General features: G+C 36.9%; 1 protein-coding gene across 1 annotated transcript in view; it reads right to left on the reverse strand.

The window, feature by feature from the left end:
- The window catches only part of LOC134754174 (period circadian protein), a 56,229-nt gene that overhangs the window by 15,582 nt on the left and 23,450 nt on the right, over positions 1-17,197 (reverse strand). Inside the window, exons 8-15 of the mRNA XM_063690304.1 lie at positions 13,180-13,240; positions 10,070-10,273; positions 9,446-9,674; positions 8,281-8,392; positions 3,870-3,986; positions 2,351-2,500; positions 1,509-1,627; positions 136-231 (exon numbers count right to left, since the gene is read on the reverse strand). Coding sequence (XP_063546374.1) covers positions 136-231; positions 1,509-1,627; positions 2,351-2,500; positions 3,870-3,986; positions 8,281-8,392; positions 9,446-9,674; positions 10,070-10,273; positions 13,180-13,240 — 1,088 coding nt within the window. The remainder of the gene's footprint in view (positions 1-135; positions 232-1,508; positions 1,628-2,350; positions 2,501-3,869; positions 3,987-8,280; positions 8,393-9,445; positions 9,675-10,069; positions 10,274-13,179; positions 13,241-17,197) is intronic.

Consider the following 17,197-nt stretch of genomic DNA (forward strand, 5'->3'; position numbering starts at 1 on the left):
AGTAAATATTCTTTATTGCACCAAAATTATACATTTTTTTTAATGTAATTCTGTACTAAGTCCGAGGTTAAACCAGCGATAATACTAAACCCGAAAAATACAATAAATCGGCTTTAACTCGGACATTTGACTTACCCGCTAAATATATTTTGTCCTTTACTTGAGACTAAAGTCGTCTCTGAAACTTTCGCGCCCTCTTCGCCGAAACCATCCTGATGGGTGTCAAAATACCTGCGAAATTACAATGCGGTTAGCCACTTGCAATTTTATGATATTTTACTTGCATCACTAACGATCAGCACTACTGAGTTGCATCCTTTACCATTTATACTGTAACAGCCTATGATCGTTAAGAACAAAAAATTTGTACATAACTATATTTTCAACACACTTATTTAAAACGTCGTTTTTATTCCACCGATTTTTGGCTCATAATCCTAGATATTAAACACGCGTGCTCTTTCAGTGTATTATTCCACTCGTGCTTTGTCATTATATTATCCGACTGAGTTAAGAAGCTAACTGATTGCTAATAATATGCATGGAAAGGGAGCCTTCTTTAATTGGTCGGACTGGCGGGCACGGGCGCGCCCGACCGCCTGCGCAGTGCGCGGCCCGGCCGGCCCGCCCGCCGCGCCGCCCGCGGCCGGGGCGAGCGAGGGCCGGCCGGCAGTACGAGTATGACAGATGCAACACACAATAGTAACTGTTTTAACTATTAAAATTTGATTAATATGAAAGTTTCTTTTTTTTTCTCGCAAGTGTGTTGAAAAACGTCGTATGAAACGCGTGTGCATTGGTCATTACACACATCGGCTTTCTTATTGTGCGCTCGCTTATAGCTCGCGCGCACAATATCCCCTCGTGTGTACTGACCAACTTAGCACACTTGTATCATAATTAATTTACAGGAGAACAAGTCGTAAACTTGGACGCAATTGATAAAAAGCGTTTACGCTCCCATATTAAAAATGCGGGTAGGCTGTATTAGAGGCACAGCCGCAATGGTTTACGTAAAATGCAATGCTTCGGGCCTTTAGACCTTCGCCATTAAGATACTTGGATAAAGTGCGGGATGCGAGCACCCGGAGCACCTATCGGACAATCCGAGCCTTCGGCCCTAAACGGAGCTCGGTCTTCGTATTTAGGCACTTGTGTTATTGTTCTGTGTTTGAGCATCATCATCCTGCAGCTCGGCCTTCGGCCCTCGTAAATTCAAAACGAGTTTTTAAAGACGTTTCTTGTCAAAACACAGTTAAAAAATGTTAAAAAACTTGGCCGGTTTTTTTTCTATAAGAGGTACCTATAAACTATGAACACTACTTGAATTTGTTCTTGTACACCGCACGATATTAACAGAAGAACGTTTTATCTTGTCATTTTCGCACGATAATCGCACGCTTTGACCTCATGCTTTGCACTGTACTGTCTGAATACCATACCACATTGTTTGATGCTAGCTGGACATGCATACATAATCAGATACGTCAATGTAACCAAGTTCTTACCGTTTTAAGTTGACGTTATAATTCAACTGGTTGTAACTTAAAAGAGTTCCTGTGCTGGATTTGCTGTCATTGTAGTCGTGGTGCGGTGATATCCCCCCTAACATCACAGAGTCCCGTTCCTAAAACAATACAGTGAAACCGGTCCGGTTATACTACTCCCAAGAGCAGTGAACTAGAACTTCTAGAAGGTTTGAACATCCAATAAGGAAATTAGAAAATTAGGCTTTAAGGGGCTCCCTGCGGTTTTCGTCGATTTTTGATAAGTTTTGAGCCGTTATTCCTACATTTGCACTACAGATAGAATTATAAGACAGAAGGCTATCGATTCTTCAATCTTTTATCTCCATTCCGGTCAGCCATATTTTAAAAGAAATGAATACTTATTTTTTTATGATTTTTATAAACATTTTCTATAAAAAAACACTATTTTTCGATACTCGATTGCTGTGAAGGATCTTACATATACTAAATCTACATATTTGGGTTACATAATGTCTCTTAAACCTGGTCAGAGATTTTAATTATAAAACTAATTAACACAAAAGTTATGGACAGAAAACCAGTTTTTTTGGCCTAAAATTGTTCAACTTTGATGCCAAATATCTCGAAGACAATGAATTTTGAAGTAAATATGGTATACTATATTGCTTAAAGCCGTTGCTGTTAATATGATAAGCTAAAACAACATTAGAAAACTAAGGGATTCAGATTTCGGTCATTGGCGTCAGGGAGCCCCTTAAAGTACGTTTATTTTAGGAGGTCTACAGGAAAGACTAGTAACCTTCACTCATAGTAAAAAAGTTTTTGACCCATTAGCGGCGAATACGCAACTAAGAACTTACAAAATAGCTGTTATCATTATCTTGTATTTCTACCCGCAGTTCGTCCTCCACCTTTGGTTGGTCTTCAATCAGGCTTTCCATAAAAGATGCTAGATCCTGGCAGCGCTTAGTCATTTGTTGCTTGACGAGCTCTGCCGGTCTCGTCGGGACCTGAAACAATAAATAAGTTGATCGATTAAGAGGCTGTCAATAATATTGTCTTCGGTTACCGCGATAGTTACTCATGAAATAAAACTATGAAAACGGATTATATTGCGTATATTGAATTTATAATACATCCCGACGTTTCTCTACCACCAGCTTGGGATCCTGTAGTCCATCTGATAAAGGAGCAAGCGAGACATAGACTGTGAGACCTTAGTGTTGGATGATGCTGGACATTCTGATGTTTTGAAAAGATGTGTCCCGCCGAGTTTGTTGCCGGTCCCATATTGGGATACCCTCCTACAATTTAGGAGGGAATTAAATCTTCTCGGGTCCGTGGTGTAGGGTTGGAGCCGGCGTAGTTTTTATCGCGTATATATATATATCTTTACTTGAAAATAATTGTAGTGTATAACTAGCCTTATGAACCGATTTTGCATGTACAACCAGCCTTAAAGTTTGTAGTCTATGATTGTTCATTATTTTAGTATGTGGGTATTTTTGCACTTTGTAATTTTTCCTCAGTCACCCGTTGACCACGAACGCTGTAAAGGGTTCGAAACGTCGGGATGTATTATAAATTCAATATACGCGATATAATCCGTTTTCATAGTTTTATTTCAGGCTGTCAATACCTAAAACGGACACCCTGTCTATTTGTATGGGAGTAAATGAGATAGCACTGTCGCATGTTACTGGGCCCTGGGCCAGCACCGGTATCATGGTCGCGTTTTTGTCACTTGTTGTTAGAGCGTTACAGGTATAGTGACAAATGATAGACAGCCGTCCATCTTAGCCCCGCTGGGCAAGGGAATAATAAGAAACCTATTGAAATAAAATAAAAATGTGGATTATGTGTGTACTCGTTAGCGGTTTAGGTATAAATGTTTTGAAATTGTGATTTTAATTGCAAACCCATAAGTCAAAAAAATAATGACATTGAACCGTTGAATGGTGATTTTAAGACCAAACTGCAATTATTTTATATCAAACCGATTTCGTTCAATCATGTATCTAGTACGGCCACGGTCTTTGAAATATAATGAATATTAACTTTTTTTTGCATTACAAAAACAAATAGTTTTTGTAAATTGCTCTGAAAATCTTAATTGCTCTGAAAATAAACTTCTGTTCAAATTTTTGCTAGTTAGATCCTTCGGCTATATTACTAGCTATTCTTTACTAAAATTAACGGTAACGATATACAATTGAAAATAACCGAATATTACTCATGTTTTCGCGTTTTTTTTTTCTATCGAGCCAACTTTAACTTTTTATATAGTCTAGTTTCCGTGTGAATTCATTCATGGCATTTGCCATTGATTAAAATGTGTATAACTAAGACTATATAGCCTAAACTCAAGCGGTTACTTACCTCATTCAAAATCCTGACAATACTATCCTTAATGCCCTGGATTTCGATACCATTTTCATCGGATACCATATTGGGTGTTATTGATGCCGCTTGAAAAACATCTGGATTTGCTGGACCCTGTAATAATTACATTTTGATCTAAAAATATTCCTCCCACATAAGTGACATAAGTAACAAATTACAGTAAGACAATAAACGGGGCACTTTGAACAGTTTGAACCTTCAAGTTTAAATATGTACAGTTTGTAAGGGTCGGTTGTTTTAAATTATCGCGTAAGTATGGCATGATTAGCCGCATAAAGATTCATGCCGTGATACTAATGTTCCACAGATACCAACGAATTTTATTGTTTTACTACTTCCAATGATGTTCCATACCATTAAAATCTATATATATAAATGCGACTGACTGACTGATTCATCAACGCAGAGCCAGAGAGAAATAAGAAGAATTTGAGAAATTCAACCCGTAAGGGGGTTAAAAGGAGATAAAAGTTTTATTTTAAGCTTTCAAGTTCCTAAAACGGATGCATGTAAAATATTTTTTAATCATTTAAATAGGTACAGTCAACTACCCTTTTGTACGTAAACCTTATTGTGCGTTATTTATTTTTTCTTTGCCCATTGCTGTTTCTTTTTTTTCTGGGACAATAAATTACTTTTTATTTTATTTATTTTAATTTGTAGCCGCCGTGCAGGTCTCGACGACAAATAAAAAGACTTCGATTTGAAGTAAACTTATAATCTTGAATAGGTTACGTTACAAGGTACACTTGACGAAACGGTTTAGAGTGTAGAAGTGGTGGTTATAGTATGGAGGCTGATGCGAGAGTGATTAAGCGAAATTTGAATAGTAAAAGGTAGTTTAAATTTAGGTGCCTCTAATTGGCCGCGATACAAGTTATGTGGAGCGCTCCTATTGGTGGTTTATAAAAGCCTCCGCATACTAACCGAGCCCGACGGCTGCGTTTAGCTACTGCATTATACAAATAAAAGCTTGCGTTCGCAACATAATTATAACATTTATAAAAAATCGTTAAAAGGTATTTTATTAAAATATAAGAAAATGTATGCTAGCGTTTTTGAAAATTCATCCCCTAAGGGGGTTAAAAGGGGATGAAAGTTTGTATGGGGTGAAAGTTTTATTAACTAGGAACTTGAAACTTCGTAGAAAGGCATTTCATTATAATACGAAAATTCGTTTTAGCGTTTTTTTTTTTTAAATTCATCCCCTATGGAGGATACAAAGGGGACGATACAAACATTCAGTATCGTGTACAAATACTTTGAAACTTCTTAGGAAGACGTAATATTAAAATAAAAGAAAAGTAATTTTAACGTTTTTGAAAATTCATCTAAAAAGGGGTTTAAAGTTTGTATCGAGTACAAATACTTGGAAAATTCTTAGAAAGACATAAGAAAATAATACGAGAAAAGATGTTACTAAAATATATAAGAAAAACAATTTCAGTGTTTTTTAAATATTCGTCCCCTAAGGGGTTCAAAGAGGGGCGAAAGTTTGTAACAGAAGCGACATGTTTGAAGTAAGGAATATGAAACTTCGTAATTAAACACAAAATTAGAATAACAAGAAAAATGATTTTAAAACATTTTTGAAAACTCATTCCTCAAGGGATATAGGTATTAATTTTGTATCGGCTACGAATATTTTTTGAGCGTGGAACTCGGAACTTCGTAGAGACACTATATTAGAAATGAAGAAAAGCTACTTCAGCGTTTATGAAAATTAATTCTCTAGGGAGTTAAAAAGGGGGTGAAAATTTGTACCTGGTACGAATAGTTTTTGAGTGAAAGACTTGAAACTTCTAGAAAATCACAATATTAGAAAACAAGACATTTCAGTATTATTTAAGATGCATACTTTAATTAATAAAACCCTTAATTAATAAAATGGGGTTGAAAATATTTGTGTTTTAAACGAAATACTTTACTTCTAAAAAGGCATTTGTGTAATTTACAATAATAGTTATTTGCCTTGCAATATAAAGCCTTTACCAGCTGGTGTGGTGAAAAAGTGATTATAGCGCCTTGGAAAATTCTTCTTCGGTAAGGGGTGGGCTTATATCGAAAACATTTTTTTTGAGAGAGGAACTTGAAACTGCGTACAGAACATTGTGACAGACATATGTCACGTGTTGTAAAATAAATAATCTTACTGCTATCTTTTGCTGCACAATGTTCAATGTTCATGCCACGAATTAATAAACTAGTGGATGTGAAATGACTCCTATTTAGTATGAAAACCAGTGTCGCTAAACTCACACATTCATAGCCACGTTAAAATACGTCACACACTTACAAAATTGCTCTGATTCGTAGCAACTTTCCATACCAAAAAGTTATTACCGGTGGACATTTCTCGAACGAATATCAACTGTAGGCTACATGAGTGACGGTTTAAATTATAATGTCAAAGCTATATGACATACGACTCTTTCATTATCTCATTCATCTCACAAAAGCTCGCTCAACGTTCACCTAATACAACTACTCAACACCAGATGGCGTTATTTTATAGTTTTAAAATCACTTACTTATTACAGGCGAGAAAAGGGCTAAAAAACCAGTATAAGTAAGGTCTAATTACGCATGGTTTGTTACGGATCTCACGGTCACGTTACACTGGTGTTTTCGAGATCTCTACACGCCTGCGAGTAGCTAACCGTTGGAACATCGTTCCATTCGATATAGGGAGGGGACAGTGTAATCGGAGTGTTTTATCGATATTTGTGTGTTCAGTTAGGTATTGATATTTCATTACCGTATGTACACATACACATATACACATTTAGATGATACTTTATTTATGATTATAATATAGGTAGTGATAATCGTGATTGTATGAAAAATAATATGTAGTACAGTACAACAAATATCTAACTAGAAATTTGTTTCTTATTAATTGACCAACTAGGTTGTTAATGTGAACATTAAATATATCTTAAAGTCAAACAGATAAAATCATAGTTCTTTAAAGGTCTATTAACTCGGTATTGCTGTTATTTTGTGATCACAAATCTGCAATTACTTACATAGGTAAGTATTCGTCTTTAACAATATATTTACTTGTAGCAGCATTTAAGGCCAATCTAGACGGGACAACCTGATTAAATTGTCAAATTAATTGTATGGTGTGAAAGCATACATGAAACTGGCTCATCGATCCCACTTGATTTGATTGTAAGATTGTGACCTATCAAATCAGGAAGGGGGGCGGCAAAATTCCAATATTTCACGCTAGTTTGCGTGGTACGGAACACTTTTTATTAATTAAGTGAGCCCGAATGTCACTAATAATTACTAAATTAGTAACTAAGTTTTAGGCGTGTGGACGCTAGATGAGATGTATGGCAATTTTATCCCCAGAAATCTTTCTCTAAGAAATGCTCCTAGCAAATGGTGCTATATTTTTGCGGAAACTAATTTTCTTGCCCAGTAGCATTGACCGATTTATTTTTAATATCGGCATCTTGTGGTAACCTACAATAATTAATAATAAAGAAATAGAAAATATAAAACGTTTATTCATGGCACATTGCATGCATTGTACGCATAAGTGCATTAAGTACCCAGTCTAATTATATTAACGATGAAAATATGATAGGTGTAAAAAACAAAAACTTATATAAAGGAATACGAAGGTTTGAAAGGTTGCCATGAAATGACCCCGACTTAACTTAGTGCTTGATGACCAGAGCTGCCATATTTACTAAGACATTGATTATCCCAAATAATAATTAGAAACGTGTCTAAAATAATAATTTATTACCGAACTACCAAACATCAAACTTGAAATATCGTAACTTTAACTTTATCGATATAAATATCGACATTGCGCAGCATCTGAGTAGCGAAGTTATTTGACATTTAGGATAGCGAATATTCCAGATAAACGTAAAGAATAGTGACAAAGGATTGTGAACTCTAAGTTCTAACTGATAAAATATAGATTTACTTAACGAACATTCGTAAATAATGCAATAGAAACAGATTTTTCGTATTTATCGGATTATATTTAAATAAATAACCACCGGTGATAGGAAATACCTCCACGTGAAAGATTTTTTAAACCGCTGTGATTTCTGCAGCTTAATACTGCACAATACGGCATTTTAAATTTAATTATCAATTTTTGTTAGACGAGCGTACGTACGACGTGAATGTCATTCGAGCATGAAGTTTACACAACAACTGAGCATAGTCTGTGCATAAAGTGAGTCGGTCGCTACTAACTGTCGGATAGACGGGAACGCCCACTTGCCATCTCCATCCTACTCCGTGGTTCATGCAGATTATACCTATAACAACCAAGTCGCGGGCAATATCTAATATTTACGTACATAGGTATATATGTATAGATATAAACCTATATACTCGTATTCTTGCATACCTCAATCACGTAATGTTTTCCTATAACCATCTCAAGTTTACGCGACCACGGATTTATAAAAGACGACCACTCCGTTTCAAGCTTAAGGTAGTGCCCATTCTGAGCCAGCATTCTGAAAAAGAAAAGGTAATAAAACAGGGCAAAGCATGGTCATGACATAAACTTTGAAGCGACTAGTGAAGTATATGAAAATAATATAGGTAGCATACTCGTACATTACTAAATAACTAACTGAAGATAGGGATGTACCGTCATTGCCTCTATACAAGTATAAATACACTGACTACTGATGTACTGTGGGAAAGTTTACAAAATAGCGAAGTTCCGCATAGAATAATCCCAGAAACTTTTCATATTTTAGTATGGGGGTCGAAATTTTCCATTTCCAAAATGAAAGTTTCCTAGAAATGAAATTAAATCCTAGTAACTAAATTTTTGGAAACTTTCCGGAACCTGCACACCTAGGTTACAGTGACTTTACCTTTAAAAGCAACCTTCTTACTTAGACATCGTGTTGAACCCAGAGTTCTTGTCAAGCGAACGATAAATTCAAAACAAGATGCTTAAGAGCCCGGTAACGATATTAGAGCAAAAATGAAAAATTTATAGATTCTCATCTTGTCGTTTAGTAATGAGGTCACGAGCGTGCGTCACCGGATATATGACGAAGGGGCAGTTTTTTAAAATTCTTCAAAAAATTATGGTGGTAAATTATACAAAATGATGTATAAGAACAGTTTCAGCAAATGTTGTAGATTGATTAAGTATCAAAATTACGTTGAAATTAAATCTGTCTTCAGAGAAATTGTCACTTGTTTTGAAGTAATTTCTGGAGAAAATGTTTTCGTCTTACTTTTATTTACATTACTTCAAAGTCATAATAACAAAAATGTAGTTTATTAAAGGTGGAGTACAGGATATGTGTAATACAACATTACAATACGTTTACCTAACCGTCCATCAGAAAAAAAATCATTACTAATTTAGTGAGTCTGTTTTCAAATGTATCTATTAAACGGTAAGATGAGAAGACGTGCTAATAGAAAACAGTACTTGTTATTTCTATTACGTAACAAAAGGTGTACAATATCACCGACTAAATCTATCAATTTTAAATTTTTGCGACTAAAATCGATACCGGGCTCTTAAAGTTTGTTTCGTATACCTGTAGGGCTTGGAGCGCGGCACCCTCCCTTGCTTGACGATGGACTCGTACACGTGCCGCACGTACTGTAGGTCTCCGGGATGGTAGAGCTTCAGCACGTCTTGCCCCGTTACATCCTGCGGCAGGTAGCCCAGCAGCGACACCGCCTCGTTGTCGATGTACTCCACGCTCCCGTTGGCCACGTGACGCATCACGAATGGTACCGCGTCTTTAATCACCTCATTGGGACCTGGAGAGGATGAGGTTCATCAAATATACATTTAAAGAATGCTGGATACTTACGTAAATTTGATAAACAAATTATCCCACATTCGTGACCAATCAATAGAACTCACTTTCGGATGAAGTGCCAAAAAAAATTATTAAATAATTAATTTCGTTTGTCCCAATAACGCCTTATATTTTTGCAAAATGCTAGGAAGCTGATAAGTGGTCTGACAATCTAAGAACTATGGCTATATTGGCTATCCCTTACCTTACCTTGACCTGTTACCTGACCTGACCTTAAATATCTAGACAAAAATCGTCCTCCAAGCACTTAAACAGAAGAATTAAAATAATATAGGTAGGTACTGAAGTGAAATGCCCCTCTAGATAGGCGAATAATACCAAATGAGCACTTACTATTATACGCAGACAACAACGGCGTAGCTTGTATGACCAAGTAAATGACGGATCCCTTTTCTTCGTAGACGTCTTTGAATGACAACTTCAGCAGGAAGGGTATGAAGGTGACGCTTCGGTCCTTGACGCTAAACCCCGTGGCCAGCGCCCTGTACCTTCTGATGCGACAGAACATGGTCGACACGGAGTTTCCTGGCGTTTGAACTGAGTAAGGACAAAGGGATACGTTTGAAGTAGATACCTCTCCCCTAAGCAAGTAACAACAATTACTACGTTATATCAATTCTGGTTCAGGTAAGCAACGAACGAGTGCACGCAGTAACCCACTATACGTATACCCATTTATAAAGTTCTCGGAAGCCGAAGCTTTAGAAATGTATCTATCCAAAACATCATGCTTTTACCGACTCTACCTTTTTTTTGATGATTTTATGATGATTTTACTATATATCATTCGTTTATAATAATCCTAAACACTATGTGACTGAAGTTTTTTCGTTGCGTGTTTCCAATAGCATATGTGCAGTCGGACACCGTATCGCGTTACGTCCTCCTCCACGTATATAGAGGAGTGCGTAACGGAGCAGGAAGTGTAGAAGAGTCGAGAGAAAAAGAAAAAAAGATAGAAATAAGAAGGGTAGGTTCCTCGTATTTATTCTTTTTCTAACCGAATAAACTTGTTAGCATGTCATATTGACACTAGGCCGTTAAATAAAGAACCTACCCTTCTTATTTCTATCTTTTTTTTTTCTCTCGACTCTTCTACACTCCCTGCTCCGTTACGCACTCCTCTAGGTATATACGTGGAGGAAGACGTACCGCAACAGTTTTGGCGCCCAACGTGGGGCGCTACGTCCTCCTCCACGTATATAGAGGAGTGCGTAACGGAGCAGGGAGTGTAGATAGAAATAACAGGGTTAGGATCTTTATTTATCGGCTGAAGTGTCAATATGACACGCTAACAAGTTGATTAGGTTAGAAAAAGAATAATATGAGGAGTCCTCTTGGCGAAGGTGCACGTATGGAGTGGCGTGCCGGTAAGGCGCGCTGGAGAACGCGCAAGGTAAGCCGCGCAGATAGCACGCGCAAGGTAAGGCGCGCTGGTAGCACGCGCTTACCTTGCGCGGGCTATCTGCGCGCCTTACCATGCGCGTGCTACTAGCGCGCCTTTACAAGCGCGTTCTCCAGCGCGCCTTACCGGCACGCCACTCCATACGTGCGCCTTCGCCAAGAGGACTCCTCATATTATTCTTTTTCTAACCGAATCAACATGTTAGCGTGTCATATTGACACTTTAAGCCGATAAATAAAGATCCTACCCCTGTTATTTCTATCTTTTTCTTTCTATCTTCACTCCCTGCTCCGTTACGCACTCCTCCATATACGTGGAGGAGGACGTAACGCGACAACCGTCAGATCAGTTCCAAGTTAGCATGTCATTGCGTTGTCACTTGTCAATGACCGAATTAATGGAAGGACACCAAATCTCAGCTTCGAACAGCGGAAAGTGATAAAAAGTTAGTTCTAATATTTAATACGGAAATCAAATATCTAATCAAATATACGGAGTAAAGCGCAGTTTGTACTTAGCTTTATTCAAAGATTTCAACTGTTTTGTGCCAAGTGCCCTTATTCTTAGAGGATATAACCAAACGGAGACGCCTTGTCTGTAATTTTCTGTACAAAACAGTCTGCTGATTTTAGCGGGGGAGGGGAACGTCAAATGTATACGTAACATAAAAATAGCCATGTCAGATAAACGTCAGTCCATACATTGTGTATGGCCATTGGAGGGGAACGCCTGTTAATGGCTACTCCGTTTGAATATATCGTCTAAGCCCTAAGCGTAAGGATATATAAACATCCATCAAAACATAGTCCATCATCAGTTACCTTATTTTTTAATGGCGCAGTTACGAAAGTTCAGCTTCTATATAAATCTGATTCGTCATTCATAATTTCTTTTAAATTATGTTTGCTTACATTAATTTCTTTATTCGCGTCCCTTGCATTTAAGCTAGCACTACCATAATTCGCTGCATTTTTTCATTTACAGCTAATGTTGATGCAGCTAAGCACTATATTTTGTATTTAATCCATTGATATACATAATAAAATTAATTAAAAAATCCGGACAAGTGCGAGTCGGACTCGCCCACCGATGGTTCCGTACTTTCTAGTATTTGTTGTTATAGCGGCAACAGAAATACATAATCTGTGAAAATTTCAACTGTCTATCTATCACGGTTCATGACATACAGCCTGGTGACAGGCAGACAGACTGACAGACGGACAGTGGAGTCTTAGTAATAGGGTCCCGGTTTTACCATTTGGGTACGGAACCCTAATAAAAATGACATCATATTACAAATTATGAGAGCGTGTGAATATTAGAATTATTGCAAAGTAGCTACCTACTTTTTTTACGACAATTTACACTTGTTTCTATTAGAATGCCTTCATACTCACGAGCTGTGAACACACGCTTATGCAATTTACTGTGATTGTATTTTTATTCCATAGTTTTATATGAATGGATAATATTGTCTTCGGTTACCGCGATAGTTACTCATGAAATAAAACTATGAAAACGGATTATATCGCGTATATTGAATTTATAATACATCCCGACGTTTCGAACTCTTTACAGCGTTCGTGGTCAACGGGTGACACCCGATCACCCGTTGACCACGAACGCTGTAAAGAGTTCGAAACGTCGGGATGTATTATAAATTCAATATACGCGATATAATCCGTTTTCATAGTTTTATTTCATGAATGGATAATTTTAAAAAAATCTACTAAGTTATAAGAATATACCCGATCATATAAAATTATTCACGACCAGATTCTATCTTAAACAGGTTCGAGATATTATTGTCAATGGTCATATTGAGTTCGGCTTCATTCATTTTTTGACAGGGACCTGAGGCCAACTAACCATATTACGGCATAACAGTTTTTATTTCTTCCCAATTTTCGTTTCTCATAACTGATTTTGATAAAAGAAGAAAAAGCGAAGAAGTAGATAAGTAAGCTATAAACAAAGTTGCGATGATTATCATAATATTTGTTTGTTAGTAACTAGGAATTAACTGCATTTTGCATACCATTTATTTCCTTCGGAACCGTCAGCCCGTCGGTGATTTTCGACGCGAAAATATTGTGATCCTGCGCAAAACATCACCGTTAATGTTTAAGTACAAATGTCCAGGGACTTTTAACTCGAGAATGTAACACGTCGAACTGCAATTTTTTTATAGTTCGGCCTTGATATCACCAGTTATTACAAAAACCATGCTGTGCACATTGTGTGACCCCATAGCAAATTTTTTTAAAGCAGGTAGGGGAGCCAGAGATGCTAAATTTGGAATTACTCGAGCGTCGTAAAGACCTATAGGATTCGTAAGATCAGACGATAGGAAGAATAAAAGGATATATAACTTTTTTTTCCAGTGATCAGGGAAGCGTCTACAGATTTTTAAAAATTGGTCAGGGTTGGTGGACATTAAAAAAATCGTTAAGTAGATTGTGGGTTTGATCTTTTGCTCCAAGTTAATATATGCTATAATTGTGTTGTTATTTAATCTGACAATTATTTGTACGCATATCCTTAATCTGACGGTTACAAGTTCAAAACCCGATTTTCATATTGTAACCGTCAGATGCATACAAATCATTGTGGTTTTCCATCAGAGAACAATTCTTAATTTACACAAGGATCTCTACGTCAGAAAAGGGTCATTATGCTCTATTATTAAGTTATAGCACAATTATAGCATTATTTTGGATCAAAATGGTCAAATCCACAATCTACTTAAGAGGCCGGTGTCGATTTTAGTCGCAAAAATGTAAAATTGATAGATTTAGTCGGTGAAATTGTACACCTTGTGTTACCTAATTGAAATAACAAGTACTGGTTTCTATTAGCACGTCTTCTTATCTTACCTTTTATCAGATCAATTTTTTGAAAACAGACTCACTAAATTAGTAATGTTTGCTTTTCTGATGGACGTTTAGGTAAACGCGCGTAAAGCACTGATTTTGTCGCTCTTATTTGTAAATTTCGTAAAGTTTGGACGGCTAAACATGGTAATTTTGTATTACACATATCCTGTACTTGACGTTTATCACACTACATTTTTATTATTATGACTTTGAAGTAGTGTAAATGAAAGTTAGACGAAATCAATTTTCTCCAGAAATTACTTCAAAACAAGTGACAATTTCTCTGAAAATCGACTTAATTTCAACGTAATTTTGATACTTAAATAATCTACAACATTTGCTGAAACTATTCTTGTACATCAATTTGTATAATTTACCACCATAAATTTTTGATGATTTTTTAAAAACTGCCCCTTCTTTTCATATAAAAGGCAAGATGAGACGACGTGCTAATAGAAACCAATACTTGTTATTTAGATATTACGTAACAAAACGTGTATAATTTCAACGACTAAATCTATCAATTTTAAATTTTTGCTCCAAAATCGACTACGGCCTATTAACGATTTTTTTCACCAACCCCCCCACCAACCAACACACCAACATAGACAGGTAAAAGTGGTTAAAGTAGATCCCCGCGGGTAACAAGATATCACTCATAATTTTATCTGACACGCTCAAGCTTGATCAAGTAACTACAAAAAAAAATCCTCTTGGGCCCCCTACCATACTAAATATAAAAGTAAATTCATAGTCAGAAAGTCAATTAAAAAAAGCGTAATTTCGTTAGGGGAGCAATCATGTAGATATCGACAAAAGCAGAGCATGAAACTTGTGTAGGTACCGACTTATGGCGCAGGTATTCTGGAAAATATATACAGGGTGACTAATAAATAAGTGCATTCCCGTTGCCAGGGAGGTTTTGGGATTATACTGAGCAACTTTTACTATGGGATCAACTACGAAATCGCGAAAAAAATTGACCTTCCCATAGAAAATGGACCAGCCAAAATGTATGAAACAGCCAAATTTTTTTTCGCGATTTCGGGGTTGGTCCCATAGTAAAAGTTGCTCAGTATAATCCCAAAACCTCCCTGGCAACGGGAATGAACTTATTTTTTAGCCACCGTGTATAGGGAAAACTTGGCCTAATTAATGGAAGACTTTTTCAATTGGGTGGGATATGTACATTATAGACCGAAATTATTTTTTATTAACTCTCCCTACCCCTCACCCCTCTGCGACACCCCTCCGCACCCCCGCGAAGGGCCCAAAACGTGGATTTTTCTTATTTTAAGAAAACTGTTCAAGATACTTACAGAAAAAAATGACACACTATGACTGTAGTGATACCTATCACATATTTTTTGTGCAATCTGTCAGGAAGGATGCATTTTTTTTAAAATATATAGTTTTACTATAAATTTCATTATACATTATAATACAGGGTGGCCCAAAAATACCTACGTTGACAAAGTTTTTTCTAATTATTTTATTAAGTATTTACGTAACTAGTACAAAATAAGCTGAAAATTAAAAGTAGTCTTTTTTATGCAACAAAAAATAATTGTCTTGAAAATAGCCTCCTTTCGCTTTGATACACAAACGCAAACGTATGTTAACATTTTCAACGATATGCCGCAGCTCCTCCAAGGATATTTTTTCCCATTCTTTGGTAAGTGTTGCATTTAGAGCGTTTACACTTTTGTGTTTAGTAGCACAGGCACAGGCCCTTTTGTCTCTAAGATTCATTATCTAATCCATTAGATCTAGATCAGGGGAGTAGAGTAGAGCCACTCTTTTGAACATGAATCCGGGAAAATTGTCTTTGCACCACCGGTGCACACTACCACAGAATATACACCCCAGGCCAAAAGTATGGAAACCAGCTTGTAATATTTCAATAGAATAGTGTGATCTTTTAAGCGATGGATAGTAACTCATTGACAATTTGGTAAAAATAATAATAGAATATTTTAAAAGTAAATTACTCTGGCTGTGATAGTTGCCAATTCAACATTTTGTCATGTAATATTGTCTTCGGTTACCGCGATAGTTACTCATGAAATAAAACTATGAAAACGGATTATCTATGGAAACGGCCAATTTTATTTCATTTTGTCATGTAATTAAAGGGTAGGTATAATCAGAGATGGGCAAAATGTAATCGACTAACGATTAACGATTAAGATTACAAGAATTAATTGCGAATTAAAAAATGACGATTGATATTTTTAATCGATTGATTAGTTAACTAAAAGATTAATCGATTAATGCCCATCTCTGGGTATAATTATGTAACTTTTTCCTACTTTTAATTTATTTTTTAGCTTTTTGACAATATTTTAGGATGTTTTGATATTAAGCGTGTATTTTTAATCTTTTGGGTTTGCCTAATGTAAATCTTAGTTTACAAATATAAACAACAAAGATAGAAACATGAGATATTAGAGAAAACAAAGTTGTTTCCATACTTTTGGCCTGGGGTGTATAATAGTACTAGGTACAGAAGATTCACTCCCTAACAAAACGCGTCTACTACGCGCAAGGCGGCGCAAGCGCGTGCAGGCGTGCGTTCCGTGGCGGTGCGCGGCAATTACTATGGAAAAACCTCAATATTGAGGCGGCCGCAGGTACTTGTAGCGACGCGTAACGAACGAAACGGTAATGTCTCTCTATCACTCTTCAATATTAGTGCGACAGAGAGACATTAGCGTTTCGTTAGCTACGGCGCAAACGGTTAGGCCCCCTGATGTTATAATTGAAATTTTCCTGTTACCCGAATCCAGGATTCTCTGCCTCTGTGTTGCCTTAGCCGGCCGGCCAGAGTGGAGTCGCGAGAGCTGCGTTCTCGAGGGTAGATGTGGAAACATAAGTGGCGAGTTGGCTATATGTTTAAGTTCAGTGACACCTCTCTACCCTCAGCCCCACACCGGTGTTGCCCTTGAGCCATCCTAGATGTCACTTTTTGTGGGGCCCATCTTGTGGGGGCGAGTCACCGTAAATAAAATTGCATACCGTTTTATTAGGCAGCCATCCGGTTTTTTTATCCCACAGTTCAGTAATACCTATTCCATCGCCTTCACCCAATAGCCTAGTTAATTTTAGATTCCATCAACTTCCAATAGTCTTTACATTCTGGCGGGTGCTGCCTCTGCGTGCGTCCCATGACAAGGGCAG

This window comes from Cydia strobilella, chromosome Z (assembly GCF_947568885.1).
Source record: "Cydia strobilella chromosome Z, ilCydStro3.1, whole genome shotgun sequence".
Lineage (NCBI taxonomy): Eukaryota > Metazoa > Arthropoda > Insecta > Lepidoptera > Tortricidae > Cydia > Cydia strobilella.